General features: G+C 37.3%; 1 protein-coding gene across 1 annotated transcript; it reads left to right on the top strand.

Annotated features, from left to right (window-relative positions):
• Window positions 1-9,568: 9,568 nt before the first annotated feature.
• On the top strand, window positions 9,569-13,783 carry smtlb (somatolactin beta). The gene is made up of 5 exons (XM_022680684.2): window positions 9,569-9,618; window positions 9,717-9,901; window positions 11,128-11,241; window positions 11,349-11,528; window positions 13,417-13,783. The coding sequence occupies exons 1-5, from the start codon at window positions 9,603-9,605 to the stop codon at window positions 13,612-13,614; spliced, it is 693 nt and encodes a 230-aa protein (XP_022536405.1). The 5' UTR covers window positions 9,569-9,602; the 3' UTR covers window positions 13,615-13,783.
• Window positions 13,784-14,619: the final 836 nt, after the last annotated feature.

Here is a 14,619-nt window from a genome sequence, read left to right as displayed (position 1 = left end):
CAACTTGTAGAATTAGCTAATAGTTAATGCCTAATAACCTGCTTAACAGGGTGCTAACATAACTGTTTATTTTGCACTATAAGAACTAATACAGCTATTATTAATCATTTCCACATAATAGACCCCTAATTAAGCACCAATACCACTTGCACAGAATAAAATAAAGTATAAGGTAGTGAATTAGACATTTGTAAATGATTTATTCACTACCTTATAAATACCTTTATTCACCTCCGAGTGCGCTGTTATGCTGCTCAGGCAATGATTCATAAGCAGCAGCTCAAAAAAAAGGGGTGATTAACTGTGTGCTCGTCCGCATCCTCCAACGGTCGTAGGTGCCAGCGGTGATGGGGACGCAAAAAAGGGGGTGGGACAATTGGATAACCAAATTGGGAGAAAATGGGGGGGGGGGGTCAGAAATAAAATTTGTGAAAATACCATAAAATATTGTGATATTATTTTAAAAGCCATATCACCCACCCCTAATCATTATATTCAAAAACACAGATAACGCTTCACTTGATTCCAACAACTGCTTCTTGTCGTGTTGTCTTTTTTTTTTTGTTCAACGTGTGTATTTATAGAATATACAGTACAGTACTTCAGCTAACAATCTGTTTCAAAGCCTTAAACACGCCGTCTAATGCTGCTAAAGAAAGAAAGGCCACGCAATGTTCCGCAGCTATGTGCACAGACTCCAAAGATAGACTAAAACGTGGAGCGGAGAGGAGGGTCACGGACCTTCATAAATGTTACCCAGCCCTCTCGCTTTTAATGCTGACAGAAAAAGGATGGTAATGCATGACAATATTGGTAGGAAACATCCAGCTAGAAACACTTAGTATTCCTTGTGAAATGCATCTATGCAGAGCTTATTACACAGACGGCACAGAAAGACTCCAGGCACTTTCCTCAGCGATCGTCAGAATGTGTCAAGTGTCCGTGCTGCTTAAAAATGTAGTTGCTGGTAAAGGCAACAGGGAGGCAGTTATGAATCACTCAGCGGCCGTATGCCGACGCAATGAAAAAATCACTCGCAGCTTAAAAAAAGAGAGGGACAGAGAGAGAGAGAGAGAGAAAAAAGAGAAAACAGCAGCCCTGAAAGCTAACTCTCAATTAATGAATATTAACTCTAATACGTCCCCTGTGACTAGTCAAATTCTACCTTTGATTCCGTTTGATGGTGAGCCGGGCTTTGAAACTCGTCTCGTTCGGCTCCCCCCCTTGGGATCACAGCACAACAAGTACGGTGGATGAGTGAGAGGGAGATGCATAGAGAGAGAGAGAGAAAAGAGAGAAGGGAGAAGGGAGAGAGGGAGGGAGAGAGAAAGGACGAGACTGAGACAAAGAGACAAAAAAAGAGAGAAGGAGAGAGAGAGACAGTCCACTACAGAGGGCACAAAGATCCTCAGAGCAGAGTACTCTCATCCATATTCATGTGTGCTGCTATCTCTGCAGGAGTGTGTATAAATGTGTTTCTGTGTGTGTGTGTGTGTGTGTGTGTGTGTGTGTGTGTGTGTGTCTGTGTGTCTGTGAGTGTGTGTGTTCAGGTAGAGCTCAGTCAACAGGGCCTTCTCTAATGTAAGTTCAGGCATGTTCCTCATAACCCCGCTGCACTTCTCCCCCGACTGACGGCTCTCTCTGACCCACATGGCTGCTTTTCTTCTAACAATATTATCCAGAGTCCACTTTCACTTTCCTTCCAAGCATTTCTCCAAGCCCAGGCTCTCGTTTTTACACACAATTAAACAACAGAATTGTAATATATTAAAAAGCATGATAAATGTTACCAGGAACAAAAAAATAAAATAAAATTGAGACTTAAATGTGTAACCTTTTGTCATATTTTAGATAGGTTCCAATTGGTGTCCCATGCTACTTTAATTTTTTCATGCAGTTCCTGCATATTTTGTGTAAGTGGTTTAGTGTTGATAGTAGGTCCAATGACATTAGTCTGGCGATGTGGCTTTTCAAGGCAATATGTGGACGAGTACTGTCCTGTTGGAATACTGTTGATCTATGTGCTGATCACAGTGCCTCCACACATTAATTAATTGGTTGTCTTCACCAAGATAAAAGTGGAAATTGTCACTAAAGATGACCAGCTTGCATGATGATCACGCTTGTATGACCACCCACCAAATTTCATTCCTGTCAGGTGATTCCTTTTGACTATAGTCAATAAAATTCAGTCCCCAAACATAAACAAAACAGATTGTAGTCCTTTAGAATTCTGTCAAAGACTCACTGTAGTCTTTCAGAATTCTGTCTTAAACTGACTGTAGTCCACAACAGATTATTATCCTTTGTTTTAAAATATCTGTAATCCAGAATAGATTGTAGTCCTTTAGAATTCTGTCCAAAACTGACTGTAGTCCAGAACAGATTTTAGTCCTTTAGAATTCTGTCCAAAACTAACTGTAGTCCAGAACAGATTGTAGTCCTTTAGAATTCTGTCCAAAATTTACTGTAGTCCTTTAGAATCTTGTTTTAAACTGACTGTAGTCCAGAGCAGATTATAGTCCTTCAGAATTCTGTCCTAAACTGGCCGTAGTCCAGAACAAATGATAGCCCTTCTGAATTTTGTCCTAAACTGAAGGTAGTCCTTCAGAATTTTGTCTTAAACTGACTGTAGTCCAGAGCAGATTGTAGTCCTTATTAATTCTGACCTAAACTGAACGTAGTCCTTCAGAATTTTGTCTTAAAATATCTGTAGTCCAGCAGAGTGTGTCCCAAATTGACGTCTATGTCAAACCAACTATAGCCCAGAAAACATATGTCACATGCTGACTGTAGTCCAGTGATATTTGGTCCTAAACTGACTGTAGTCCAGAATATTCTGTCCCCAAAACCACCTGTAGTCCAGCAACAGACCTTTGCCCAAGTAGAGGGAAGTTTAATCTATTTAGTTCTAAACTGATTGTAGTCAAGGAAAAATCTACCCCAATTTAATTTAATTATGTCCATAAACAGATTTTGGCCCAAACTGACTGTATTCCAGCAGATTCTGTCCGACTCTGATTGCTCAGATCTAACCACACACCAGAGAAGTCTTTAAATTGTTGTGTTTTGGCAATTATTTATTACTGAATCAACAAGGATGCATGTTAGTTAATACAAGACGTGAGCGAGGCCTGAAAGTCATGTGTTATGAACCTGCCATCACCCAATTGAACCACACTGAGCTGTACTTTCTCTCCCTGAAGGCAAAACCGAAGAAAGAAAAAACTGAAATAAACAGGAATTAAAGAAAAAGCAGTGAAGGTTCTCCTGCCTGCCTCTCGCAGGTGTTCAGAGCCGAAACCCCGCCAACTTTCCTCCTCAGCTGTAGGAGGATGTGCCATTTACGCAAGCAGATTAGAGGCAGCCATGTGGATGAGTTGAGGTTAAGCAAGCTTCACTGATAGCGATGCGTGTTTAACCAGCAACTTACAGCCCCCCACCTGCCCTGTGTCTGTCTGACAGTGTGTGGGTGAAATTGCTGGGGCTCTCGAGGTGAACAGAAGCTGCAGCTCCAGTTATTTTAAACTCATCTGCAGAGACTATGCATTGTAGTGTAATTGACTTTGAGTAGCAGTAATTACTGACACCTGTACTGTACAGTTCTTCAGCAGAGACTCTCAGGATGAAAGTGTGAAAACCCACGGCCATCTAATCTGATATCATATTTTAAATAAAAAAGACTAAATGTAATAAATCTGCTTTCCACACTATTTAAATTTATTTAAATTTAACTTATCCCGAAGCCATACTATTCTTAAAGTTCATTTACATAGTTTCCCACAGTCCTTTCCATTTTTCTCCAAAGAACTTTTATTATTTCAAGGAAATGGAAACCTGTTAGGGTAGTTTCTTAAGGCAACAAATCTAAATGATTTTTTTCTGAATATTTGCTGCTAGTAAGTGAATTGATTTGAGCATTTTTCATATTTACTCATCTCATTCCTTAAAAATGTTCAGTTTTTCAAAGGGAAATGGAAACTAGAACAGAGTACAGTAGTGAGTCAGTAGTAGTACAGAGTTTGGAAAGGAGTTTAATTGGAAGGTTTAAATGAGGTGCTTTTGGACATGCAGTCTCCTCCAAAAGTATTGAAACAGTGAGGTCAATCTCTTTTTTTTTTGTTGTTGTTTTTTGCTGTAGACTAAAAAACACTTAAGTTGTCATTAAAATATGAATATAAAACAAAAGAGGACACAACTGGGCAACAAAACACACGTTTACAATACTTTTACTCCTAAGAAAAAAGGGTGGGTTCAGACAGAAGGTGTCAGATCAGATCTAGATGTAAATACCTGGAAATAAAAGCTAAAATATTGATCTTTTGTCTCATATTTCACTTTTAATGTCAAACTCAAATGTTTTCTGTCTACAGTAGAAATAAAGGGATCAGCCTCACTGTTCCAATACTTTTGAAGGCATTGAATATCATTGTATTTTTGAGTGGGAGAACAAAAAAACAAATGTGTGGTAAACTTAAAATAGTATAATATAGTATAAAAATAGTATAAAATAATATGAATTGTAATATTTTAATTTAGGGGAATATGACAGTGTAGTTGTAATGTTTTTTAATTAAGTTTTTAGAATTTATTTAAAGAAGTGAAGGTAATTTGTTGCCTCAATTTGTAATATAAGTAATGTTTATTGATAACTTTTAGTCATATGCATAAACTGTAAGTTAAATTAATTAATGTTTTTCTGTTATAGCAATTGATATGCATATTAATTTTACTTTTAATTTTATGGCAAAGTAATAAAATAGATTTTAATTTAGTCTTTTTTATTTTTTTATTTAAGTACCAAAAATAACTTCAATACTCATAGAAAATAAGATGGAGAAATCCTAATACAAACAAATTGCTACAGAGTGAACAGTATTGCGTGCAGCCAACATTTTTTAATTAAAATCTGTTAATTTGCTAAATCAAACGCAGTAAAAATCAGAAATTGAAACTTTAATGTGTGTAGATCGATCTACCAAATAGGTTTCATTATATTTTTTCCATATAATGTTAATTGCCCGTGAATGTGTGTTAATAAAAATTAATTCACAATAAATATTTTCTTTAGCCAACGAAGATACATTGAAGATACATGAACAAAAGATTTGCTTTTCCGTAAGTTTGTAGAGAAGTTAATTTTAAAAGTTAATGTTATTCTAGGGCACATTGGATTTGCATTAGAAGACAAAGGGAACTCAAAGGTCAGAAGAACAGAGCCACCAAATCCCCTGAGAGAGCCGTGAACTGAGAGGGCACTCTGTATAAACACACATCTCACTGCATCCACTCAGAAGGTGCCAGAAACGACAAACCATGAATAAGAAAATGAGGACTGACGTCATCCAAGGATCAAAGTTCTTCTAACTGATCTCTTATGCATGTGTTGATGTGGAGCATATTTTACATTTCTTTAAGTTATTGCAAATGTGTGTTTATTCTTATTTATTTACTCATATATAAAATTCATATCTTAATATAGTTGAAAGAAATGCTGAGGTACGATTCGATACAATAAAATAGGATGTAAAGGACACATTGTACACCTGAATACGTCAAATTTATTTCAAGACTTCCAAGATAATTTGTTGCCTGAACTCTTCTAAGCAGAGGTGGAAAGTAATGAATTACATTTACTCACATTAATGTATTTGAGTAGATTTTATGAGTAGTTTGTAATTTTTAAAGTAGTTTTTAAAATAGGTAATTTTACTTTTACTCAAGTACATTTTGACACAAGTAATTTACTTTGCTACATTGGAAAACTCCCGTTACTGAGTAAATAATTAAATGCTGATGGAAAAAAAAAATTGTCTGCATTAAAAAAAAAAAAAAAATGAGTTTTGTTTTCCCAGCAGTGTTTATTACGGTTAGTGGGAGAGACGCTGTGTGAATCAGTTGTGTAGCCTGGGGTCTGTGTGCGCGGCTCGGGGGAACCGGTGTTCTGTCAAATTAAGCTACCCATCGATATGTGCTTCAGTTTTTTTGTATGATTTCATGGTTTTAATGATAGTACATTTTAAATTGAGTACTTTTTACTTTTACTCGAGTAGATTTTTAGATGGCACACAGTCATCACAGAGATAGCAACTCAGAAAATGACACTTGCTCTTACAGCCTACAACATAAAGCTCAGACAGTTAAGTATAATATGTGACCAACAATCTAACTAAAGATTGGGGGGGGGGGGGTCACTACACACTGATGGTGAAAGTCAGACACTGAGTGAGACACACATAGCATACAAACAGAAAAAGACAAAAGACTAAGTCAGTGGCAACAGAATAAACTTAATTATTATAAGTTGATTTAACGCAAAGATCTCTGTTTGAATGTACAATATACTGTACGTATACTGGATAAAACTAGTTATTTAGATTTTTGTTTGTTGGATTTTTTTTACAGTGTATAATTTTAAATTGTCTACTTTTTTGTAACACCAAAAGTACAGCATACTGTTTATTTTACCCATTGAGGCCGAATTTGTGTTCACTCTGCGAAAACTGCTCATGGGGTGTAAGATAGCAATGAGCATTGTGACGCACCTTGCGCATAGTGTAAGATAGAGCCCCTGGAATTTAAAGCACAATTATAAGAGTGTCCTAAACTTAAGATTTCTGCCCTTTAGAAGGAGAAGACTGAAAAAAATATATGCCGATGCTCACTGTCAGATTCAAATCAGATTAATCTTCTGGGGATTTGCCTTAGTCAAAAGTCAAAGTCAAAGTGGTTTTTATTGTCATTTCAGCTATATACAGAGTACACAGTGAAACGAAACAACGTTCCTCCAGGGACCATGGTGCACATAAACACAGTGTAGACAGAACAATAGTGCAACAGTACAAAAGTGCAGACAGACAATACAACACAATACAGACAAAGAATAATAAATAACAAGACAGTGTGCAAATTTTGCAGTGTGCAAAAAAGTGTGCAATAGAGTCCAGTGAGGTAGTAGGGTTTTTAGTGCTTTCCATTTTCCATTTTCCATCTGCAGGTCAAATGCCAGCAGATCACCTGAAGTCAGAACTAGAGGCCATTAGAAAGCAGCTGGTCCAGAAGGAGCCTGGCTGAAAGTTGAAGCGTTTGATTGTGGACCCTGGGATAAAGTTCACTGGTCTTTGTGAGGGAACTGTGCTGCTCTGGGAGAAGGAGGCAATGTTCTGGTACGGCTCAAGTTCTCTATAGCCCCTAACCACGACTCTGCAGCTCAGATATGCAATGAGGGAGCAGGAAGAGAAGCTTAGAGGGCTGTTGCAACATAGCACAGGATGGAACGTGTTCACTTAGGCCAAGGGAAGACCCTCAGGACGATCCTTTAAATCCAAAGGTTTGATTTAAGTGCAGAAGTGTAGGACCTGGCTGATCTTGTAACTGGACTGTGAAACGTATACTGGAGCTATCGATTGTACCAGTTGGGGTGTTATTGTGGACATGCTGAGATGTTGTCTTCATAGAGATCTGGACAAGATATTGCCATTATATCGGCAATTTTGGAGCATCACCAGGGGCAACGAGACCAGGTAAGGTCCTGTTGAGCAAACCTTATTTAGAACAAGAGAGAGCATTAATGGTTGCTGAAAAGTAGTGGATCACTTTTCAAATGGTGGCTCCACCTGTGAAGCTCTTATCCACCATTAACCCCAACAACAGGAGAGTGAATAACGATCTTTAAACAAACACAAACACACATAACACCTTAGTAAACAACAACAAAAAAAACAAATATCCCCAACAAACGGAAAAGGGAGACCACTATGCATGCCCTTGTGAGCTCTAAAGTAATAAAATCATCCTCTCTGAGACAATACAAAATTTGACTTAACAGTTCCTAGAGTACCCCAAACTAAAACTATTGCTAAAACATTGCTAAGTGGTTGCTCTGGTATCCTAAGTCAGGTGTGTCCCATCATATCCAAAATGTGCTAACGTGTCTGTAGATTTCCATTTCAAACAATCAGCACCACACCTGATTCCACTTATTTAATCAGTTCATAAGTCTTCAAACATCTGATGGCATTGTGCTTCTGCTTGGCTGGAATTAAAACCAGCAGCCACACCAGCCTTTTGCAGATAGGATTCTCTCTGTTCAAGGTGGTTGCTGGGGTTTTTGCAGTCAGTTAGAAATGTATGTAGGTGTCCAAGGATTTTTGTTTTTCAAAACCACCTTCACAGAAGAGAGGGCGGCCAGAACTTTTCAAGGAATTGCACAGGAGAGCTGAAAATGGGAGCACAAATGTCTGTTTCAACTGTAGTTATCCTGCCAGCCTATCCTGCCATTTTACCCTAGTGTAAAGACTGAGTAATGGCTGAGTAAGCCTATATGTTAATTACTAGTGAACTAGTTATTCAACCAGTGTCCAAATCTGTAGGGCTACATCATGGAGATCATGTTCAACATCCATCCATGGTCTGCTGAGCTCTGCCCTGGACTGTCCAGACTGGGCCGCTGGAGGGACTTGGTGGAGCATCTCAGAGCGCTTTTCCACCAAAAGAACTCTGGAACCCAATGTTTCCACCAGTTTTAGTGGAACCATCAAAGCATCACATCATACATCATCCCTCAGACCTAATCGTCGCTGTCCTATGAAAAATCTCCATTTTTGTCGATTTTTAGTTTACTACATAATTTAAAAACTTATTGATAAACGGACCAATAGAAACTCTTAAAAACGACCTGAAATAAACTCTTTTTACATTGACTTCCATTGAAAGTTTACAAGTTTTTTTCTCTCTCCTGTAAAATTGCTGTTTTTCAATGGACAGTGACGTAATATTCTTCATTTTCCGCTGTGAACGAACGTTCCATGTTCCAGAACCTACTTTTGTTGGTGGAAACATGGCAAACGGTTTAAAATTAGGCTCCCAAACCAGAACATGGCCGGTTCCTCTTTGGTGGAAAAGCGATATCAGTGGAGAAGCTTCTAAATCAAGCCATCCAGCAAACAAATCTCATCTACTGAATCTCTGAGGAGGCAAGAACAGTGAGGGTTTTTTTTTTAGTAAAGAGCTACAATCAATAGCCACAAATGGACCTTGTTTTAGGTAGTTAGAACATGAAGTAAGCGAGAAAAGAGAAAGGTTGGAATGGAATGTTATTGAATCTTGCTGATTCTTTAGCTAGATATCTCACTTAGAGAGGGTTAGGGAGGGTTTAGGGTGGGTTAGGGAGGGTTTAGGGTGGGTTAAATGTGTTCTTTAACTTTTGATCACCTTCATAAACTTAGACTAAGATGGTTTCGGTCAAATTCTTGGTGGTTTCTGTTTTGTTGTAGGTGTTTGTTGTGGTATTATGACAGGTTTCTGTGGTATTCTATGTAGTTAATGTGGTATTCTGAGTGGTTAAAGTGGGGGTTTTGATGGTTGCTATCGTTTTTTGTAGTGTAGATCAGTCTGACCAGGTCTTCCAGGAATTGTTTCCTTCAGGTAAAGATGATGCATAAAACCATAGTGGAAATCTGTGACCAGAAATATCGTCTTACCACCTGCGTTACTGTTTCTAAGTCTCTGGATTTATTCATGAAGAGTCCACTGTGTATATAAGGCGTCGTTGTCCAGAAACTGACAACAGGAGCGAATTCGGCCCCACGCACTGAACAATAATGAAAAATACTAAAGGTGCAGTATCTGATCTGTCTTTAGGTTCTTCTCGACTTTTACAATTTTTCAGAAACGATGCTCATGCTCTTTATATTTTATATATTTTATGTATTCAGTTCTGCAGGGCTGCCTGGGACTCCTGTTCTGCTCCATCCACGGCCTGCTGGGTTCTGCCCTGGACTGCCCGGACCGGGACGCTGGAGGGACCCGGTGCAGCATCTCTGTGGAGAAGCTTCTGGATCGAGCCATCCAGCATGCAGAGCTCATCTACCGTGTCTCTGAGGAGGCTAGGACACTGTTTGTAAGTAAATGTTATAATCAATAGCCACACATGGACCTTATTTTAAGTAGTTAGAACATGAAGTAAGTAGCGGAAGGAGGTTCTTCCTGAAGCATTATTGAATGCTTTTGGTCCTTCAGTTAGGTAGTGCATTTAGGGGGAATAGGGAAGGTTAGAGGATGGATGGTTTGGGGGGTTGGGGGGGGGGGGGTTTAGGGCAGGTTAAATGGGCAGGTTAAATGGTTTCTTTTATTGTTTGGGAGCAGTACTGTTTTGGATATATGTTCATTAGTGCTGTAGTACTGGTCTTGAGGCTAGTCTCAGTGTGAGAGTATGGACTCTCCATGTTTTTTAATAGAATATTTTAAGATGTATGTTCTGCATTCAAGTAAAAGGGTTCTATATTACATACAAAACCAACAACAAATACATTGTCGTCATTTTTAATTTTTGGCATCATATAAATCTGGCAGTTATTCACAATATCTCAAAATGTCATGATGAATAGACAAAAAAAATCTCCAAACTGACTTGGAATAAAAAATTTGTGCATTGACTCATTGAAAGCACTTTGTTCCCATTTAATACAATTCTGTGTAACACAATCTTTATCAAATTAATTGTAAAGAGAAATACAGTTCAGATAATATTTTTCAAAAAGTAACACAAACTTTTAAATGTATCTCATTCGGGTCAAAATTATTGTTTAAAAAACATAACTCAGATCATATTCATTGAAAGATATAATTGATTAATATATATAATTCGCGTTAAAGACTGTTTAGGCTGAAAATTCTGGAGTAATGTATTATATTATAACATTATTATTTTAACATTATGTGTGGTACGTCAGTCCTAATTCCACATTCTTTAAACTTGAATAAACCTGAAACTTATTGTAAAGACAAATTAAGTAAGAATTACATTTATTGTAAAGAAATAAATCATTTATATATAATATATAATAAATGTATTGTAAAGAGAAATACAATTCAGATTAAATTAATTATAAAGAGAAACAAAATTAAGATTACATCTTTTACAAAGGGAAATGCATTTCTGATAAAATTAATTACAATATGAAATAAAATTCAGTGGGTGTGCATCAGCAAGGCAGGTTATTAAGTTGTTCAATCTAAACTGTATTAAGGAAAAATAATAATTTACTGATTATGTGCAGGTAGACTTCTACTGTTGTGGTTCTGGTTGCAACCTACCAGTAACTCTTAAAACTTTTTTTTCTCCAGGAGCAAATGTTCATTCCTTTCTCCTTCCACGCTCAGCAAAGCCATGGAGGCCACCTGTGCACCTCCAACATCTTCCCCATCCCGACGTCCAAAAGCGAAGTCCAGCAGATTTCAGTAAGTTCCACTGAGCTGGTTCTGCATTGTTCTGGCTGATGGTACATTGGGTTTGGAGGGTTTTATGGGACTGACTGAAGAGTTGTGGGGGATCTGTGTTGATGCAGGACAAATGGCTCCTCCACTCCGTCCTGATCCTCATCCAGTTCTGGATTGATCCCCTGGTGGAGCTGCAGGCTTCTCTGGATCGCTACGACAACGCCCCCAGCGACCTGCTCAACAAGACCAAGTGGATGTCCACCAAGCTGATGAATCTGGAGCAGGGAGTGCTCGTCCTCATCAGGAAGGTACAGTACTAGTACAGCACCTGCACTTACTGCACAGCTGAGTCTAACACTGTTTCAACACTAGATAAACAGAACATACATTAAAAAAAATAAAAAATAAAGTTGATACACTGGGTTCTTAGAGCAATGATGGATCTTAGTGTGCTGGTAAGTAGAGTCCCAATGACAAAAAAACACCAAAATGAACAAAAACATGGACGCCATGATTCTGAATGGCTTTTCTTTACTATAATGTGATTAAACAAGGTTTAAGAATATAAAATCCTTTCTGAACAAACAAACATTTTAATATTAAGTGTGAAAAGCAAAAAACAACAGCAATAAAATATGTACTGCATAATCAGTAAACTGTAATACACTGTAAACCCTGATAAGTTAAGTCTACTCAAAACAATTGAGATAATTAGTTCTGAAAACTATTTTTTATAGTAATTTATAATACTGTACTTGATACTCAAAATGTGGTGCACCTAAAACTTAACTTTTTAAGTTAAAGTAACTATTGCACAATCGCTCTATCTTACTTGTTTAAGTTGATAATATTTAGAAGCCTATTTTTTTTTTTTTTTGGGTTGGGCTTAGTCAGAGAATCTAAACGCCAGGCTGAATCCACCAATAACAAACAACGAACACCAGAAATGCTTAAAAATAATTTAAGATTTAATTCAGTTTAATGCAATCTATTTTTCTTCTGCTGACTTACTAGTTTAGAGATTTGTTATGACAGTGTTTATATTTCACTGTCCAATGAAACTGTCCAATGAAAGTATCTCCATTTTTGTTGATATTTACTTTACTACATAATTTAAACACACAAACTGTCCATTGCACTGTGTTAAAATTTATTGAAGAGCGGTCCATTTAAAATTCTTTAAAGTTAAAAAACGTAGGCCCACATCAGAGAGCATTTTCTTGAGCCGGAACTGACAGAGCCCAAGGAAAATTGTGGGAAATCTGGGTCTGACCCACCTCGACTTCGGGTTGGGTTCGGGCAGAGAGTCTAAACACCAGTCAGGATCCACCAATAACAGATAAGCGGCAAGCGAAGCAACAAACACCATCAGCCTGACAAGTGTCTCAGCCATCAGTAGGTGAATATTATGGCCTTTGCATTAGAAAAAACTATAATTGTTAAATTAAAATGAATAAACACATTAAATTTCCCATATTAAATGAGTGTGTTAACAAAGCCACAAATCCAGAGTGTTCTGCTTCATAGTTCCCCAATGGTGGAACACATTTCACATTTTTATATTCATAAATTAGTACCTTTTACATTAGTTATAGCTCACATTATTCTTTGTACTGTTTTGTTCTGTTATTTGTTTGTTGTTTGTTATTTGATTGTACTGAGCGAGTCAACCAGAGTAGGATGGTTCCTCGGACTGAGTCTTGGTTACTTCCAAGGTTTCTTCCTCTTAAAGGGAGTTTTTCCTTGCCACTGTGTCACCATAAAATTGGCATCTCTGTGGTGCTGCTCATAAGAGGCGTGGACCTGTTTTTCTCTGTAAAGCGGCTTTGTGACAACTTTTGTTGTAAAAAGCACTATATAAATAAAATTGAATTGAATTGAATTGAATTGGAACAAACTAACAGGAACGTTCCTCTGTACCTTTAAGAAACTCCTAAAGACTGAGCTCTACAAAGAGCATTTACTCTCCTAACACCTCTAACAAACTAACTACTTCTAACCTCATTTCCTGCTCTCTCTTCTTCTCTTCTCTATCCCACCATTCTAAATTTCTATGTTTTAAATATTCTCTGTTGTTAAGTGTACATCATGATTTGTAAGTCGCTTTGGATAAAAGTCCAAAAAAATATTTTTTTCCAGCTTAGCTTCCAAAAATAAATTATAAGAATTGTATAAACATTTCTCTCCTCCTCACAGATGCTGGAAGAGGGAAGCCTGGAGCTGCATAACAACGAGAGTGTGACGCCGTACCTGTTGCCCACGGACATGGTGGAGCACGTGCTGAGGGACTACGCCATGCTGTCCTGCTTTAAGAAGGATGCTCATAAGATGGAGACGTTCCTCAAATTCCTCAAGTGCCGCCAAACCAACCGGCCCAGTTGTTCCATTTTGTAGCATTAAGCCAGAATAATCAGGCCCAGTGACTTTCCAGGAGATGAAGATGGAATGGAAATAGAATTGTACAAACAGAGATAATACTAATGATACTGTTCTACTGAAGACTATCTACATACGGTCTTCATGACACATGCGTAAAGATTTAATAAAAATATTTATAAAGCAATGCTTGAGTACATAAGCTCTTATTCAACCCTACACTAAAGTAACAGGGACTCATTCCATTTATCACAGTGTTTATAAAACAGTTATAAAACACTGTTAGGATGCAGTGAAACTGAAGCTCACTAAAGAACACTTCACTGTGTCAGTTCTGGTAAATAAATTAATAACATATGAAAATGCTTATAATAAAAATACATTTTAAATAATTTAAAAATGTAAACCAAAAAATGTAACAAGAAAAATATTATTGGTCCCACTTTATATTAAGTGTCCCTAAGTACTATGTAGTTATACGATAACAATCCATGTAACTACAGTGTAACTACTAATGAAGTACCCATTGTTACAGATTAACTACGCAGGTACTGGTTATGTAGTTACATAGATGTATTAAGGTTAATTTTGACTTGTGTAAGCACACAGGTGTACCAGGGTGAGTGTACTTACACATGTAATAGGACATTTTTTGTCCAAATTATAAATTAAAAATATTAGTAAATAACATTAATGTTGACTATATGTACAGCTTTGGAAAAAAAATAAGAGACCAATAAAAAATTATGAGTTTCTTTGATTTTACCAAATTGGAAACCTCTGGAATATAATCAAGAGGAAGATGGATGATCACAAGCCATCAAACCAAACTGAACTACTTGAATTTTTTGCACCAGGAGTAAAGGCATAAAGGTATCCAAAAGCAGTGTGTAAGACTGGTGGAGGAGAACATGCCAAGATGCATGAAAACTCTAATTAAAAACCACCAGGGTTATTCCACCAATTTTTGATTGATTCCTGAACTCTTAAAACTTTATGAATTATGAACTTATTTTCTGAAAG

Source organism: Astyanax mexicanus, chromosome 20, assembly GCF_023375975.1.
Source record: "Astyanax mexicanus isolate ESR-SI-001 chromosome 20, AstMex3_surface, whole genome shotgun sequence".
In the NCBI taxonomy this organism is placed as follows: domain Eukaryota; kingdom Metazoa; phylum Chordata; class Actinopteri; order Characiformes; family Acestrorhamphidae; genus Astyanax; species Astyanax mexicanus.
This window is presented reverse-complemented; position numbering and strand designations above follow the sequence as displayed.

Coding starts and splice junctions, on each gene's coding strand:
- smtlb (XM_022680684.2), top strand. Junction 9,902..11,127: donor AGGAGGCTAGGACACTGTTT/GTAAGTAAATGT, acceptor TTTTTTCTCCAG/GAGCAAATGTTCATTCCTTT. Junction 11,242..11,348: donor GCGAAGTCCAGCAGATTTCA/GTAAGTTCCACT, acceptor GTGTTGATGCAG/GACAAATGGCTCCTCCACTC.